The 15,899-nt window shown below is 56.0% G+C and overlaps 1 protein-coding gene across 3 annotated transcripts; it reads right to left on the reverse strand.

The window, feature by feature from the left end:
* Positions 1–250: 250 nt before the first annotated feature.
* Sphk1 (sphingosine kinase 1) lies at positions 251–4,207 on the reverse strand. 3 transcript variants are annotated; one of them, XM_076870023.1, is made up of 6 exons: positions 4,021–4,207; positions 2,187–2,393; positions 1,706–1,858; positions 1,531–1,625; positions 1,334–1,449; positions 251–1,034 (listed from the first exon to the last, which is right to left on the reverse strand). In XM_076870023.1, the coding sequence occupies exons 2-6, from the start codon at positions 2,194–2,196 to the stop codon at positions 251–253; spliced, it is 1,158 nt and encodes a 385-aa protein (XP_076726138.1). In that variant the 5' UTR covers positions 2,197–2,393; positions 4,021–4,207. The 3 variants fall into 3 exon arrangements, with proteins under 3 accessions (XP_076726138.1, XP_076726139.1, XP_076726140.1); XM_076870024.2 differs by lacking the exon at positions 4,021–4,207 and adding an exon at positions 3,782–3,960; XM_076870025.1 differs by lacking the exon at positions 4,021–4,207 and adding an exon at positions 2,858–2,905.
* Between the last annotated feature and the right edge of the window lie 11,692 nt (positions 4,208–15,899).

Consider the following 15,899-nt stretch of genomic DNA (forward strand, 5'->3'; position numbering starts at 1 on the left):
CAGAATAAACAGAAATACCTTCCACAGACAACTGGCCCAGCCAGCAGGGCTCCTGCCTATGGCCTTGTTCTGAGCTGTGGTGGGTAGAGCCTGAACTTCCCAAAGCATAGCTTCTACCACCTTCCTACCCTTTTCCAGAGGAGGCCCCATTACCCCCAGAAGCTGTGGAGAGTTCTCCTGACCTGGGGGAAGGACAGGGTCCCAAGCTCAGCCTACACGCAGCAGACAAAGGCACAGCAAGCCCGTGGGGTCATAAAGGCTCTTCTGGAGGTGGCATCTGCTGGGGTTCCTGGCTGGGTGGTGGACCCCTGCAGCCACCACTGACCATCCAGAAGTAGTCTGGGTGCACTTGGCCCTGCACAGCCTCACTGACCATCAACTCCCCATCCACAGCAAACACACCCCTCCCATCCTTAGGCTCCAGGCGGAAGGCAACCACAGGCACATGCACCAAGTAGGGACAGTCATACTCCATGTGCTTGCCCTTCTCCATGGCCAGGAAGAGGCGCAGCAGCATGGTCCTGGACACCCCTGCTCTCACGTAGAACAGATGCATGACACCAGCTGCACAGCGGCCCATGGGTGCAGCAAACATCTCACTGCCCAGGTGGGTGTGCAGCAGCGCCAGCACCAGTACAAAGTCCTGATGGGGCACCACGATCCAGTGAGATGGCACTGGCTCCTCCAGGGGAACAAGGTGTGCGTCCACAGGGCCCTGCTGCATTACAGCAGGGGAGGTGGGCATCTTAGAAACAGCACTTCCTGCGGGGAGATAGGCCAGTTGCCCCCGGTAGGTGCGCAGGGCTGCCAGGCGCAGGAAGGTCCCCAGAGTGAAGCGCATCTCCCCCAAGCGCCGATACTTCTCACTTTCCAGGTCCACATCAGCAATGAAGCCCCAGGCCAGGCTGAGCACAGAGAAGAGGCGCAGCCCCGAGGCGGTGTGCAAAGACAGCAGGTTCATAGGTGACAGGAGCCGTTGGCACAGCAGCTGCGTGCAGTTGGTCAGGAGGTCCTCATTAGTCACCTGCTCGTAGCTGTAGGGAAAAAGGTCTGATGGGGCAGGGGAGGAACCCGTGCATCCTCCCCTTCCTCCTCCCTTTTGCCTGCAGGCACAGCAACACACACTCCCTAGAGAGTTAGCAGGGGCAGTGACAGAGAACAGGTGAATGCAGCCAGCTTGGCCCACCAGGAGCAGGCCCCAGAACTGAGAGCCAGCCTGGAGGGATAAAGGTGAAGTGGACGTTACTCCTGTATATGGGAACTTAGAAAAGAAAACCTGGCAGAAGCAGGCACCCAGGGGAAATGGAGGCCCACTCTGGCCCTGGGCTCTCACCCAGCGTAGTGGTTCAAGGAAGCTGCCAGAGCGTTGCCCGAGCCTGCTGGGAGGCTACACAAGGGTTTCTGGATGGCTGTCTCCCAGTCTGGGCGCTCCATGAGTCCATTCACCACCTGTTGGCATGAGGGCTCAGCCCTGGAAGCCCCACCCCACCCATGCCCCAACCCCCGGCCAGCCTCTGGTGCAGGCCTCACCTCATGCATCAGCCCATCCCCAGACATGACCACCAGAGCATCCCAGCGGCCCAGCTCCTCCGCCCGCACCAGTTCCCGTGCGTGGTTCCTCCTTTCTGTAGGAGACATGCAGTTCTCAGGGCTGGTCCTGGCAGGGGATGCTGCCCAAGTCTCGGCCAGTGTAAAGGAGACTCACCGGTGAGCATCAGAGTGAAGGAGACGTCGGCCTCGGCAAGAAGGGGCTGCACGAGGCTCTGGAAGAGCTGCAGGGCCTTGCCCTTGCCGCCGCGCGGGTTCAGCAGCACCAACACACGGCAAGGCCGGGGGAGCAGGCTCCGGGGGCCACTGGCTACAAAAACAAACCTGAGAAAGCCGCGTCGCCAACCGGCCACTAGGGGGCCGGGAAGAGCAACAAGGGCAGTGGGGTGGAAACGCAGCGCCAGCAATACCCGGGTACTTAACCCAATAGAGCCCAACCAGAGGACACGACCTCCCGAGGGGAATTCTGGGGTGGGGCGCGCTGCCCCTGGTCCCCCTTTTCTTGGCTCAGGTCCGGTAGGCTTCCAGTCTCCAGGGGGAAAGTATTTCTCTCCAGAGTCCCCAGATCCTCTCTTTCGGAGTTCCAATATTTCTGGCGAGGGAGAGAACCCTACAGCTCTTCCCAGACTCCCACAAACCTGGATCCATAGCCTCGACCTGCGTCTCCCGCTGCCAGGGGGTCCCCAGCGTTGTTGCGGCGCTGCCCTCGGTGACCGCGGCTCGTGCTTTCAGCTCCTTATCGGTGCTGCCCAGGAGGGCGTCGCGAGGTTGGCTGTGGGGCTCGCCCTCCCCGCCCGGAGCCGGGGCTGTCGGGGTAACCGCGTCATTCCCTGCAGCGGCCAGATCTGCGGGACAAGAGGAGACAGCGCTGGAGGAGTCCAGGGCAGCAGCTCCTGGTGCGGGAGGCGGCGCCCAGCCAGATGCTGGGACCACGCACCAGGAGTGGCGCGCTCCTGAATCGCCATAAGCCCGTGGGGACCTAGCTTTCTGGAAGGACGTCCAGTGTCACCAAGCAACTGAGTCCCCAACACCCCCCCCCCCGAAACGAAGGGTCTCTTCCCCAGGACATTCCTCTTTGGGGCTTTGGGTTCCGGCCCGAGGGATGAGTCAGAGCCCCATGGCTCTCTCTGTCGGACCAGCTCCTCACCCTGTCGGGCTGCCAGGGAGAGGGGAGTCCAGTTGCGCAAAAATCCCAGAACTTGAGCGGACATCGCGAGGCACAAAGTATGGAGCGAAGATCCCAGTCCCAGACAGCCCGGTCCTCGCGTCCCCTGCCCTGAGTTTCAGAGAAGCTGGGGCCGTGGCACACCTCCAAGGGCCCTGCTCCGCCTGGATGCTCGCTGCGTTGGTGGGAGCAGCGCTCGTAGCGCGAGAGCCGAGCCGGAGCTGAGCCAACAGTTGCCGCCTGCCCTGCCGGAGCGCAAGTGGGCACGGGACCTCGCGGTGCGTGGCCCAGTTCCTCAGGGCCCCGCGAGGGCGGGCCGCCCAGGAGCCACCAGCCACGGGAGGGCAGGGCGGGCGGCCCTACCCAGTCGGTCTGGTTTGCTGGCAAGGCGAAAACGCCGTTCCCTATAGTGGCCTGGGGCGGAACGAGGCTCGTTCCAGGCTCAGCCCCGCATCTGAGTGACAACTGAAGCGCCGGGCTGGCACAGACTCCCGGGTCTCGCTGCCTCTGGCCTCAAACTTTTCGCTCAACTTCACTGCGAGGCGCCGCGGCGTGGGGAGGGCTCTCTGTTTGGGCGCCGGCCTAACCACGCCCCTCGTGGCTTCAGCTAGCGGAGGTGGAACCGGAGCTCGAGGTGGACCCGGGCCCTGAACCCTGGCCTCACCACGCCACCCCCAGCACGGTCCGCGCCCACCGCCACACGCAGGTTCTCGACAGAGTCTTGGGAGGCGGATGCGCGCTCCCGCCGCTCATAGTAGGTGGCGCCGCCGAGGGACTGGAGGAGCATTCGGCCAGGCGCGGGCACAGCGTCCCCGGCGCGCGAAGGTGAGCTCGTCGCACCAGCCGAGGTGCGAGCCCCGCGCGAACACGTCTGAGTGCCCAGAATTTGAGTGGGCACCGGGCGCGTGTGATCTTGAGCTCTGGGAAGACCCTAGACTGCGCCTGGACACCGCGATTTCGCAGCCCCCAGCGCTACCGGCAGACCTATCCTCGCTGCCCGAAGCCCACCCGGAATTCGAAGTCCCGGACCCCGCCTGGCGCCCATTCTCCCGAGCTGGGATATCTCACCAGCCACTCGCGGGCTTTCTCTTTCTTCCTCCCCAGGTCTCCCGCGGAGGGCTATTTTTAACTTCCTGACTGCCGCTGGCCCACACACCCACAACGAACCCAAAGCAGCCGGGCGCGCCGTCCGAGCAGATCTGGACTGGCCCTGGGGCTCCGCGCCGGAGTAGGCGGTCGGAAGGAGGGAGCTTTGTCAGCAACCCCCAAAGTTGGAACCTTTCCCCGGGAACACCATCAAGGCTCACCTGGGCCAGAGAAGCTGTCCGCAGCTAGCAGTCCAGGTCCGCGTTCCTCGCCCGCTGGAGAGGAGTCCAGCAGTGTGCAAGGCCTAGGGGTCCAGAACGGGACCGCGAGGCCAGCTCGGAGGGCGTGGCCCCGCCGCCCCCGCCCCTCCCGCGGGCTCCGCGCGAAGACGCAAACGCGCCAGGGAGTTTCTGCTTCAGTTGGCAGACCGCACGCGTGTCAGTGTCTGAAATACTCCGCGGCAAGGGACGAGAACGTGTCCGTGAACAGCTCGAATTAAATCCCTGGAAGGTTATTTGCGGAGACTGGGAGGAAGACGTTGCCAAGGCCAAACTGATAACCTGACCAGGTAGGGCCACACTTGGGAGGGGGACCCGCAGTTCTGGCTGCGGAGAGCCCACGTCCCTCGCCGGCCCCTACCCGACCCCCACACCTCTCTTCTGTAGCTTCCTAAAGAGGCTGGCCCGGGAGGAATGCAGAGCCGATTTGCCCGGTGCGCCCTGAGTCCGGGCACGCCTCGGTGGTGTCTTCTCTTCCAGGGGACCCCACAGCCCGACCCCTTTTCCCAGCACGTGCGAGTCCCCCGTCGGAGCACTCAGGATGGGACTTCCCAAGCCGCCGTCCGCACGCCTCCTCGCAGTGTGTGCTTCCGCTTTGCGCGGTCCCGGCACAGCCCCGGGCCGGGTCCCCAGCGTTCCGAGAGCGCCCTGAGAAGGTGACTCAGCGACGCGTTCACGGGTGGAGAAACGCCCGGAAACAAGAAGCTGGAGAAGGAGCAGGGGCGTCATCACTGACTCCCAGCGCCGCGCATCCGCGGAGACTGCGTCCTGCACCCTGGCCCCCTATGGCGCAGACCCCGGGAGTCCCGCGCAGGCAGGGGAGGGCAGCGCTGCAGCCGCAGTGCCGCGGTCATGCGCTATGGGGACGCGAGCACCCGCTGGAGGAGGGTCTCCGCTCGGGAGCCGGGAGCCGGGTCTGTCCGCCACTCCCTTCTCCCCGCCACTCCCTTCTCCCCTTTTTTTTCCTTCCCCGTTAGGGTCCAGGTCCGGATCTTGGAGCCTAGATGACGCGGCTAGGAAGGTATGCACCCCAAGATCTCAACCTTGGAAGGGACCAACCGCGGAGAACGACCCGGGGTTCCCGCCTCGGCTTCCTGGCTCAGAACACTTCTGTCAGGCCTGACAAGCCGCCCTGGTTAGCGGTGAAGAGGGGAAACTGAGGCACGGGGTTATGAAGCCCGCCTGGAACAGGGCTTCCTGTTTCTCTCACGGGAGGGCGGGGGGTGGGGGGACAGGCTGCAACCCCCGGGTCCTAGGACTGGCGAGGAGGGGGTGGGATTGACTGGAAACAGCTGGAGCTTGCAAAGGGAGGCCGGGCAGCCTGCTGGGCTCTTTATCCCCTGGGCCTTCGGAGGGCCCAGCTCCCCTCCCAGCTGGGGAAGGCCCAGTGGGAGAGAGGCAAAGGGCAGAGCCCTCTGGCCCCGGTGCCACTCCACACAATGATTCCTCTGTCCTGCCTGGGTTTCCCCACCACCACCCCTCTGTTCTAAGAGCCTCTGCTCTGCCCCGCCTCGTTCTGGTCATTCGCCTCCCCCCACCGCGGTGCCTCTTCCAGACCCCTTTCCCTTTCGGCCTGTCTAAAGAACTTCATCCCTTCTCAGAAACTCACCCATCCGCATTCCTGACCCAAGAGACAGGATTGGACACAAGCAAGTTGCTTTCTGCTCTTGACACTTGGGGGAACTGAAACTTGAAAGGGTTTACTCAAGCAGCCAAATCCTTGCCCTTGGGAGTTGAGTAGCAAACCCCCAGCCCTGCCCCCAGCCTAGGAGGCCAAGCTGGGATAGGCTGGCAGCCTCCCCTTGCCTAGCTTCTCCAGGATATGGGGCATCTGTTGGCCTGGTGGATTGCTTGCCACAGAGCTGTCCCAGAAACCCAGTGGTCACAGAGTCTCCAAAGAGGAAGCATCTCCAAGCCCTGTTCTGGCTTCACTCCCCAGGTTCTGATTAAACAACCAGTTACTGTGTCCAGCAGGGCCCACCATGCGCCTGGCATCAGGCTTGGGCCAGCCAGGGGGGTCTGACTTGATTGCCAATGCAGGACTGGCCTCTCAGGTCATACCTGTCTCACAGGTGAAAGGAATTGTTTTGCACTGTCTCTCAGCCTCCCCCTCCTGTGGGCAGCCTCCCCAGGGAGACACACCTGAGGGAACCCCCCCACACACACAAACACACTTTTTTAAGAGAGAAAAAAGCAGGCATTCACTGGTAGGTACATGACTTGCTTTTGTTAGGAGAGGATTCCTGCTACCTCACCCTTCCCTGAGGCTCCGTTCCCTCAGGAGTTCAGCTTTCCAATTGCAGGGCCTCCAGGCCTCCCTTGACCTCAGGTTCTTTCCCTTTTTACGGTAGTTTATTGCCTGGCAGGTTGGGAGGGAAGGGAGGTGTCCAATAATCTCTGTAGATTATTTTTAAGACCAGTGTTCTAGGACTGCCCTAGAATGGCTTTCCATCCTGTCCCCTAGATATTCTTTCCTGTTGACCACGCCTGCTGTTGGTGGTGCCGCGTGCCACTTGTGGAGATCGGGAGGAGCAGACTGGCCACACGGGATTCCTGGCTGCCTGCTGGACTGTGGGCTTTGCCTTGTTTCTGTTTCTGTGTGGTGGTGTGACTTCAAGCCTTGGTGGTGTCCTCATGGATGTCCTTGCTGAGACTGGGGACTTGGCCTCGGCTGGGCTTTTGGCCTCGCCTCCCACACAGCCTCATCCTCGGGCTTGTCAGCCCTGACTGCAATTCAGGTACCTCAGCTTCCGCCCACTGTACTCATACCCACAGTTCTCATTTTAGCTGCCTGCCAGCATTTGGAGGCACCTGCATGCACGCCCTGGTGGCTCAAGCTAATTTACCGTCTTAGCTCCAGGTGTCAGCAGGGCTGGTCCTGTGGAGGCGGTGAGGGAGAATCTGTCCTGTGTGCCTCTCCTGGCTCTGATGGTTTGCGGGCATTCTTTGATGTTCCTTGTCTCACCTATACATCACCCTGATCTATGCCTTCATCTTCACATGACATCTTCCTTTGAAAGAGTTGGCTGAGATTTGTTTGTGTATGTGTGTGTGCACAGATGTGCACACAATGCTGGGAGTAGAACCCAGGGCTTTGCCAACACTGAGTTTGTGCTCTACCACTGAGTTCTTCCTCCTCCCTTCCCCAGCTCTACCCAAGTGAACATTTACCAGGACCTTGCTTTCCCCCAAATAAGCATATCCCAAGAGTCATTGTCCAGATTTAGATGTGTTGGAAATTATTTTCTATGGGCATGTTCTTTCTCAAATGCAAATGACTGGCAGGGAAAATCAATAAGTTGTAAGGACTCTAGTGTGAACCAATATTTCAGATTTTCTTTCTTTTTTCTTTTTATTTTTTTAAATTGCTATGTAGGGCTGGGGCTGGGGCTCAGTGGTGGAGTGCTCATCTCCCATGTGTGAGGCCCTGGGTTCAATCCTCAGCACTGCAGAAATAAAATGAAGGTATTGTGTCTACCTACAACTAAAAAAGTATTTTTTTAATTTTTTTTTTCAATGCAGGGGATTGAACCCACAGTACTCTAACACTGAGTTACATCCCAGCCTTTAAAAAATTTTTTGAGACAGGATCTCACCAAGTTGCCCATGGTGGCCTTGAGCTTATGATCTTCCTGCTTTAGCCTCCCCAGTAGCTGGGATTACTAGTGTGCACCACTATGCCTGGCTGCATGTTTTCAAGGTATCTTGAAAGAGGAAAGTAGTGTACATTGTTCATGCTTCTGTAGGTACTGGAGAAAGGAGGTGTCTGGAAGCCAGGCCTGCTCTCCTCCTAGAGTTGCCAGGGTGCAGTCTGTTGGGAGGAGTTGATATCTGTTGACAGCCAGGCTCCCACACGGTCCCAGCTACCTTGACCTTCAGATCCTGGCTTCTACGTTGGCTTATGGCAACTTCAGTTTCTGGAGCAGATGGGTTCGTTCCCCAGGCCTTGGAAGAACAAAGCTGAGTTTTGTGTTGGATGGTGTATTAGGTTCCTATTACTGCACAAATTAAAAAAAAAAAAAAAAAAAAAAAAACATCAATTTGTCTTACATTTCTAGAGGTCAGAAGTCACAGTGGACCTGTGGGATTCTATAGCCCTGCCTCTTCTAGCTTCCAGGAACCACCTGCATTCCTCAGCCCAGGGCCCTTCGAAAACCTGCAGCACCTCAGCAGCAGATCTTATCTCTGGCTGCTGTTTGGGTTGTTCTCTCTTGTCTCTCTCTGGCCTTTGTGCCCACTGTAAGGATCCTGAGATTATAATGGCCCCACCCAGAGAGCGTAGGATAACATCCTGCCTCAAGGTTCTTCATCATTTCTGCACCGACCCTTTTGCTATATAAGGTAACATGTTCATTCACAGATTCTTGGGATTATGACAGGGACACCTTTAGAGACCATTACTTTGCCAACCACAGACGAATAGAATCCAGAAACCGTATCCTTACTTGGCTCCAAAACCTTCTTTTCCAGTACCTCCTCCCTTCCCCAGCTCTACTCAAGTGAAGGTCCCCAGGACCTTGCTTTCCCCAAAATAAGCATATCCCGATTTGGCTAAAAACATCCTTTTTGGGATCAAGATGTGATTCTATAGACTTTGTGGTCTTTGACTCATCTAGCACAAATAAAATTCATTTCCACTTTTTGAAATGACCCAAGAGGGAGAAATTGGCATCTTTGCTAAGCAGTAATTACAGAATTGCAAAACCCCAGCTCTTCATCTGGGGAGGTGTTGGAAATGGACCAGCCCATCCATTTGCAGCCCGGCAGAATTCCCCACACTGCTTTGCAGGAAGGGCTTGCCCCCAGGCACAGCCTCCTGGGCAATAGCAAATGTGTGTGGCCCTCCCAGCTCCTGTCCTGTGACCTGGCAGTTCAGCTGCTTCTGTTCCTCTGTGGCAAGGCTGGATCAGGCCAGCCACACTGACACTGCTGCCCCAGGGAAGAGTCATTCATTGGGAGCATTCCCTGGGCTCCTACTGACACCAGTTCTGATGATTCAGGCCCAAAGTGGGCTCTGGCCTGTCCTTCCATGTCCAACCCCACATCCTGAACACTTCTGCCCAGGGTACAGCCAGGCCCCAGTCCACCCACCTCTACCTGTTGCTCAGTTGCTTAGGTATCCTGGGACCCTGGTCCAGAGATCTCACCTCCCAGGGAGGAGAAGCCCAAAGGCTGTGTGTCACATGGCTTTGGCAGTCACAGAACAGGAAAGCAAAGCTGCTTTTATCTCAGCAGCCAAGCCCTGATCATAGAGGCTGGGGATAGTGTGCACAGTTTCCTGGGGCTTTTGGTTTTGGAATGTTTTCCACTTGCACATCTCAGAAGCTCAAATGTGTCCTTGGGTGGTTCCCAAAGCAAACAGACAGCAGGTTGAATATGGGCCCCAGCCAGGCAATGCTTTTGCTCAATGGTCTGGGGCTGTTTCCACCCACCTGAGGGTGGACCTGCGATAAGCGGTGAAGTCCTTCTCCCTCTTTCCCAGACAGCATAGGGGCCTTTGGCGAGGCCCTCCTAGTGGCCATCCCGGGTGCACCTGTCTCTTTCACACCAACAAGCAGCCTCTCTGGCTTCCTCGAAGCCAATTAGCGGGGACAAGCAAGGGATAGATGCCCTATTTCACCAAGCTGGGAAGAGACAGGGAGCCTGGTGTGAGGCTTGCCTGCTCTTCATGCTCATTATCCACATCCTGAAAATAGAAATCCCCCTTCCCTGGAGGCTCACCTCCTAAAGGTCAAGCTCTTCCATGATTTCCAGGCACAAACCTAGCTACTGAAGTAGTGATCGCACAGGATGGCCGGACAGCTGGGGCCTGGGACCTGTGTTCTGGACAGGATGCCTTTGCCTGATTCCATGGGTGCCGTGGCTCCGAGCCTTTGTGCAGGGGGAGCCATGCTGGTGATCCGACAGGATGGCCTCTGTAGAATTGGAGTTGCTTGTTCTCTTTGCTCATTGCCTTAAAGTCCTGATCACCGCAACAGGACTGTCATGTTGAGGATGAGCTAAGATGTCATTTCTCCTTCAAGGCACCCTCTGAGGGTCCCAGGAGCCTCCTCTGATAGCCCCCATTTCAAAACCGAATGGGTAGCCAGGTGGTTACCTGTCTCAGTGCTGAGGATTTTTTTTTTTTTTTTTTATGTCTGACATTTCAAGACTTGCAGACTGGTTAGAAGATACGTGTGTGTGTGTGTGTGTGTGTGTGTGTGTGTGTGTGTGTGTGTATCTCTGTATATGAATAAATCAAAACGGAAAGGGCCTGGAGAGTGCTCTAGAGCAACCAGGAGCTTATAGGTGCCTGGAACGCTGCAGTCAGAAGGTTCCTGCACCGGAGTCCTCAAGGAGAGCGCTTGCAGACTGACACCCCCCCACACCCCGTGCGCATTCTTCTGGCAGATGCCACAGAGCCCCCAGGGACGAGGCTGCACCTGGATGTGAAGTGCTGCCACAGAGATACAGTGAGCTCAGGAAGGGCACCTTTTGCACCCCACCTCCTCCTAGCTGGGCACGGCAGGCTGGGGGGTTCCAGACGGGCAGATGGTCCTAATGTACAGTTAAAAAGACACATCAGTCTTCCTGACCCTGCATGGCCTAGAAAAATCCATAGCATCAGAACTTGGCATTTGCAAACAAGCACAAACCATTTTAGGCTGAGTTCCAATTGCCACAGGACAAGTATCTGTAACTCTTTGGTTCTCAGAATGAGAACTTGGAGCTCTTCAGAAGGGAGCTCAATAACACTCGATAACTACAAAAAATGATAGCGCGGACCGGATCTTCCTCCTTCAGCTCTTGGCAGGCAGGGCCAGCTGTGGTCCAGTTTGTAGCCATCAGTGGTACGGGAGACACCCTGGCAGGGAAAGGCCGAGCAGGAGCCTGGAGCCACAGCAATCCCCAAGACACTGAAGGGCTGCTCTCTGAGGTCTCAGCTGTGTTTGACGAGCTGTGGCCCCTGAGAACAAAAGCAGGAACCTAGTTCCAATTCTGCACCAGGACCCTGTGTGCTGTGAGTGTCTAACAAAGGCTGGCATGTTGACCAGGAAAACATGGCAGACACTAAGCCAGCAGTGCCAGCCCGTCCTGGAGGACAAGATCTTAAAATAAAAGACTTAAGGATCCTTTAAAAATTAAACACACACACCAGATGTGATGCCACATGCCTATAGTCTCAGCTACTCTGGAGGCTGAGACAGGAGGATTGCTTGAGCCCAGGAGTTCAAGGCCAGCCTGGGCAACGCAGCAAGAATCTGTTTATTTAAAAAAAAAAAAATTAGACATATGATCACCATATGACTCAACAATCTAGGTATGTAGCTGAGACAAATGAAAACACATGTCCACACAAAAACTGGGGCAGGAGTGTTCGAGGCAGCATTATTCACGATGGCCAAGGGCTGGGAATGATCCAAATGCGCCTCCGTGGATGAGTGGGCAAACACAGTGTGACATGGCCATACAACGGGATATCATTTGCTCACCGTGTTAGCTTCCTGTTACTGTCACAAATACCTGAGATGATCAACTTGTAAAAAAGAAAGGCTTATTTTGGCTCACAGTTTTAGAGGGTTCTGTCCATGCTTGGACCCTTTGCTTAGGGCCTGTGGAGCCGCATCATGATAGATGCGCGTAGTGGGAAAAAACCGCTGACCCGCTGACCTCATGGCCAGGGAATGAAAGAGAGCAAGAGGAAGGGGCTGGGTCTCCATGTCCCTTCAAGGGCACATCCCAGCCTCTTAAAGGTTCTCCCACTTCCCAGTAGCACCAGCGCCTTTGGGGGACACTCACCTAAACCAGAGAGGTCATAAAGAGAAATGGAGTCCAGGTCCATATTACAATGTAGATAAAACCTCAAACGTGTCCCGCTGAGTGAAAGAATCCAGATGCAGAAGGCTGCATATCCTCTGCACCCATTTCTATGAAATGCCCAGAAGGGGCAGACCTTTAAAGACAGAGAGCAGAGGGGTGACTGCGAAGTCGGGGAGGGGAGAGTGAGCAGCTGCCCGGTGGCTGTGAGATTTTATTCTGGGGTGATGTCAGTGTTTTTCAATTGGATAAAGGGGACAGTTACACAACATTATGAATGTGCTTAATACCACTAAATTGTTACTTAAGATTTTTTTTTTTTAATTTTATTTATTTATTTTTATGTGGTGCTGAGGACCAAACCCAGGGCCTTGCACATGCTAGGCGAGCGCTCTACTGCTGAGCCACAAGCCCAGCCCCTTATGTTTTTTCTTTTTTTTAAATACTTTTAGTTGTAGATGGACACAATACCTTTATTTTATGTATTTATTGGTCTATGATTCTGAGGATCATACCCAATGCCTCACACGTGCGATGCAGGCGCTCTACCATTGAGCTGTGACCCCAGCCACAATTTTACGTTGTTGGATTTCACCACAGCTCTAGTTTCATGATATTTTTTCAAATGAGACACTCGACTAGGTGCATGCCTGTAATTCCAGTAGCACAGGAGGCTGAGGCAGGAGGGTCTTAAGTTTGAGGCCAGCCTCAGCAACTTAGGGAGGGACCTGGAGGAACAGGCAGATCTGATTCTTCTGTGGTGCACCAATGTCCATTGTTTCTAAGGTTGCAGTGCCCACACTCTCCCCTGCTCCCGGGCTGTCCTAGCCTGAGGCTTCCTGGCTCTGCACAGCTACCCTGTTCGCTTTAGCCAACACAGGTTTATCATGACAACATGTACTTTCCTTCTCTGTTTCTTTGTCACAAAAATGGTCTTAGTTCTAGGATTGGTGGATATTTTTCCAGACACTCTTTCGCTTTGCTGCTGGAAGTTACAGGAACCGTCTGGGGACCTGGTCCTTTTCCTAGCTGGCATCTGTAATGGCTCTATAAACCTTTTTGTTTCAGAGATCCTTTGGTCTCCAGAATTTTGGTTCAACGTCAGATTTTAATGCAGATACTGAATGACCGATTTAGCAGCAGATGAGAACCCGAAGCCTGTTTTCCCCGTCGCTGGGCATGCACAGAAAACTCTTGTAGGGCCTCACAGACTGTAATGGTCTTCTGACAATGTCGTATCTGGAAATGAATCAGACGTAGCAGCAATGACACACACTATTACAATCTCCCCCCACTTCCTCCCAGACACCAGCGTGGGAATGTGGGAATGGTGACAAAGCTGGCTGCCACCCAGGCTCCTAGGAAGGGGGGCCAGCCCCGGATCTGTGCCTCTTTCAGTCCCTCCCACTAGATGGTGTCAACGCCAGGTGCTCTCCTGAATTAAAAAGCTAAATTACATCCGATGTCCCTGTTGAACAGTAATGCAATTTTGGAAAGGCTTCTTCTTAATATCTAATTGGCATTTAATTACTGGGGGATTCCATTTGCCCTTGGATATAAAGTGAAGATGAATTTGCCTTCCCTCCTCGCACCCTCGTGGCTGGCTTGAATTCTCGCCACACCATTTTCTGATCTGGATTGGATTCTGAGAACCACGGTGGTGGTCGCTTTGGAATAGCAGAGAGCGATGACGGGAGGACAGGGGAAAGAGGAAGAAATGGGCAGGAGATGGGGTAGGGAGACCCTGGGGTGCTCTTGTATCGGGTGTTACCTACCTTGTGAGTCAGAATCGTGTGCATACCTGGACTTGGCCTGTGGTGGCACTTGGCTTGTGTCTTTCCACCAGCCCTGACATGGCACTGCGTGAACCCTTCCTGGAGAGTCACTAGAAATCCATTTGTCATCCAAGAGAGGACCATATGCTCCTGAGAGCACTTGACTCCCTAGGGGAGCATCGAAATGATCTGTTTCTGAGTAATACCACCCTAAAATGCAGTGACCTGAAGCAACCATTTCCCATCTCCCTCGGCGGGCTGTGGGTCGACAGCGCCCAGCTGGGTCGTTCTCACTGGGTCTCGCCTGGTTGCCGTGTCACTGGGGCTGAACATCTGAGATGGCTCCCCGCGATGCTGAGGGAGATGCTGCCTGCCAGCTGGGACTGTCAACTGGAGCGTGGCCTCTCTGTGTGACAAGCAGCTGGGGTCCGAGAGGGAGTGTTCCCGAGTGGTCATGTGGAGACCCAGTCAGGCAATCCAGGCCTTCTCCAGCCTTAGCCTCAGGAGCCCCAGGACCTCATCTCTACCTCTCTCTGTTGGTCAAGCAAATCACCAAGGCCAGCCTAGATGCCAGGGGCAGAGTGGCCTGCAGGCAGAGAGGCGGTGGAGGCTCTCAGCTCAGGAAGCAGGAAGTGGACCGTGTAAGTGGAGACCCCTTCGCGCGTGTTTTCAGAAACCCCAGGGCCTTGGTGGCCAAATGCCCCCCTGGTCCTGGTGCTGTGACTGAGCCCTCCCACCCGGCCCTCCTCAAAGCCCCTCTCCAGGAGGGCACTGATGCCCCACTTCCTCCTTGGAGCTGGTGGCCCACCTCGCGGCTCACTGGTCCTGTGACTGACACTCTGCTGGGCCGGGCCCACAGATAGCCCCTTGAGAGGCTTCCGGAAGAAATCTGTTGTTTTTCTAGTAACTGTACCAGCTGTGCTTGGTCAAAACCCCCTTTGCCACATTGGCACAGCTTCTGTGGAGGCACCCCTGGCCCACAGAGGGCTTTAAGACGTGTCCAAGACTCCCCTCCCCCATCTTCCCCACACAGGCCAGGCTAGAGGCTCCACATCGGAGCAGGGGACCCTGTGTGTTGCTGACCGGCCACCCCCTGCCCTGTGTTTTCTTCCCTGAGGTGGAGGCAGGAAGGAGAGAAATGAAAAACAGATGCGTTTCCTGCTGTGGTGACATGGCCCTGGGGGGTCCTCATCCACTGAAGACCCAGCTCATTCCTTAGGGCGGGGGTTCTCCCCCTCAGCACTGTTGACTTTGGGGGCTGGACCATTCTTTTCTGTGGGAACCTGTGCTGTGGACGATTTGGCAACAGGCTGGCCTCTGCCCACTAGATGCCAGTGGTAGCCCCCACGTCATAGCAATCCAAAACATCTTCAGGCCTTGCCAGATACCCCTGGGGGACAAGCCTGCCCTAACTGAGAATGACCACTCTACATACTTGGTGGGCACAAGGAGCACCACAGGCAGCTGACGAGACTCTGTCCCAGGACTCCTGAGTCGCGGGTTCTTGCTGGTTCTGGGAGGTGGCCTTATGCATTGTTACCCCCAACCTGGAATCTGGGCTTCTCTCCAGCTCTGGATCCCAATTCTGGGGCTTGTGGATGCAGCACCCACCTTCTGAGGGCCTGGATGGGCCCACCCTCTGCCTTGGATAACCACTCACTGGGCCAGCCGCTCTGGGCACTCTCTAAACCTCAGGAGCCCCAGGGCAGACCAGCCAGTGTGTGACCAAGTAGACGCCATATGGGTACAAGGTCTTCCTGCCTATCTTCCCACACACTTTACAATGATTCCTCTGTGTCCCCAGCCCCCAGCCCCCACCTGGTTTCAAGAAAAACCAGTCCTGTCCTGTGGAGAAGGGAGGCCTCCTGTCATGGACAACTGGCCTCCCAAAATGTGACCTCATGGCCCTCCCCTCTTTCTCTGGGGGCAGGGTACAAGCACTCCTAACACCAACTGCCTGGAGTTGGACCAAGTGTCACATGTAAAGGGCACAGTCCTCCCAGGATGGCGGCCACTGCAGATCAGGGGTCCTCACTTTTGCCCAGTTGGCTACAAATTTGGGGGATTCCCACTGCCCGCAGCAGGCCCAAAAATCCACTGGAATGACTCACGGCCCCCAGGAAAGCGCTGAATTCACTGCCATAGTTTTATCAGACAAGAGACTATAAACCAGAACCAAACTCGGGAGAGAGACGCGTGGAGCCAAGTCTGCTAGGGTCCCAAAAGCAAAGCTTTGTCATCCTCAGGAAC

The sequence above is a fragment of the Callospermophilus lateralis genome, chromosome 11, assembly GCF_048772815.1.
Source record: "Callospermophilus lateralis isolate mCalLat2 chromosome 11, mCalLat2.hap1, whole genome shotgun sequence".
Lineage (NCBI taxonomy): Eukaryota > Metazoa > Chordata > Mammalia > Rodentia > Sciuridae > Callospermophilus > Callospermophilus lateralis.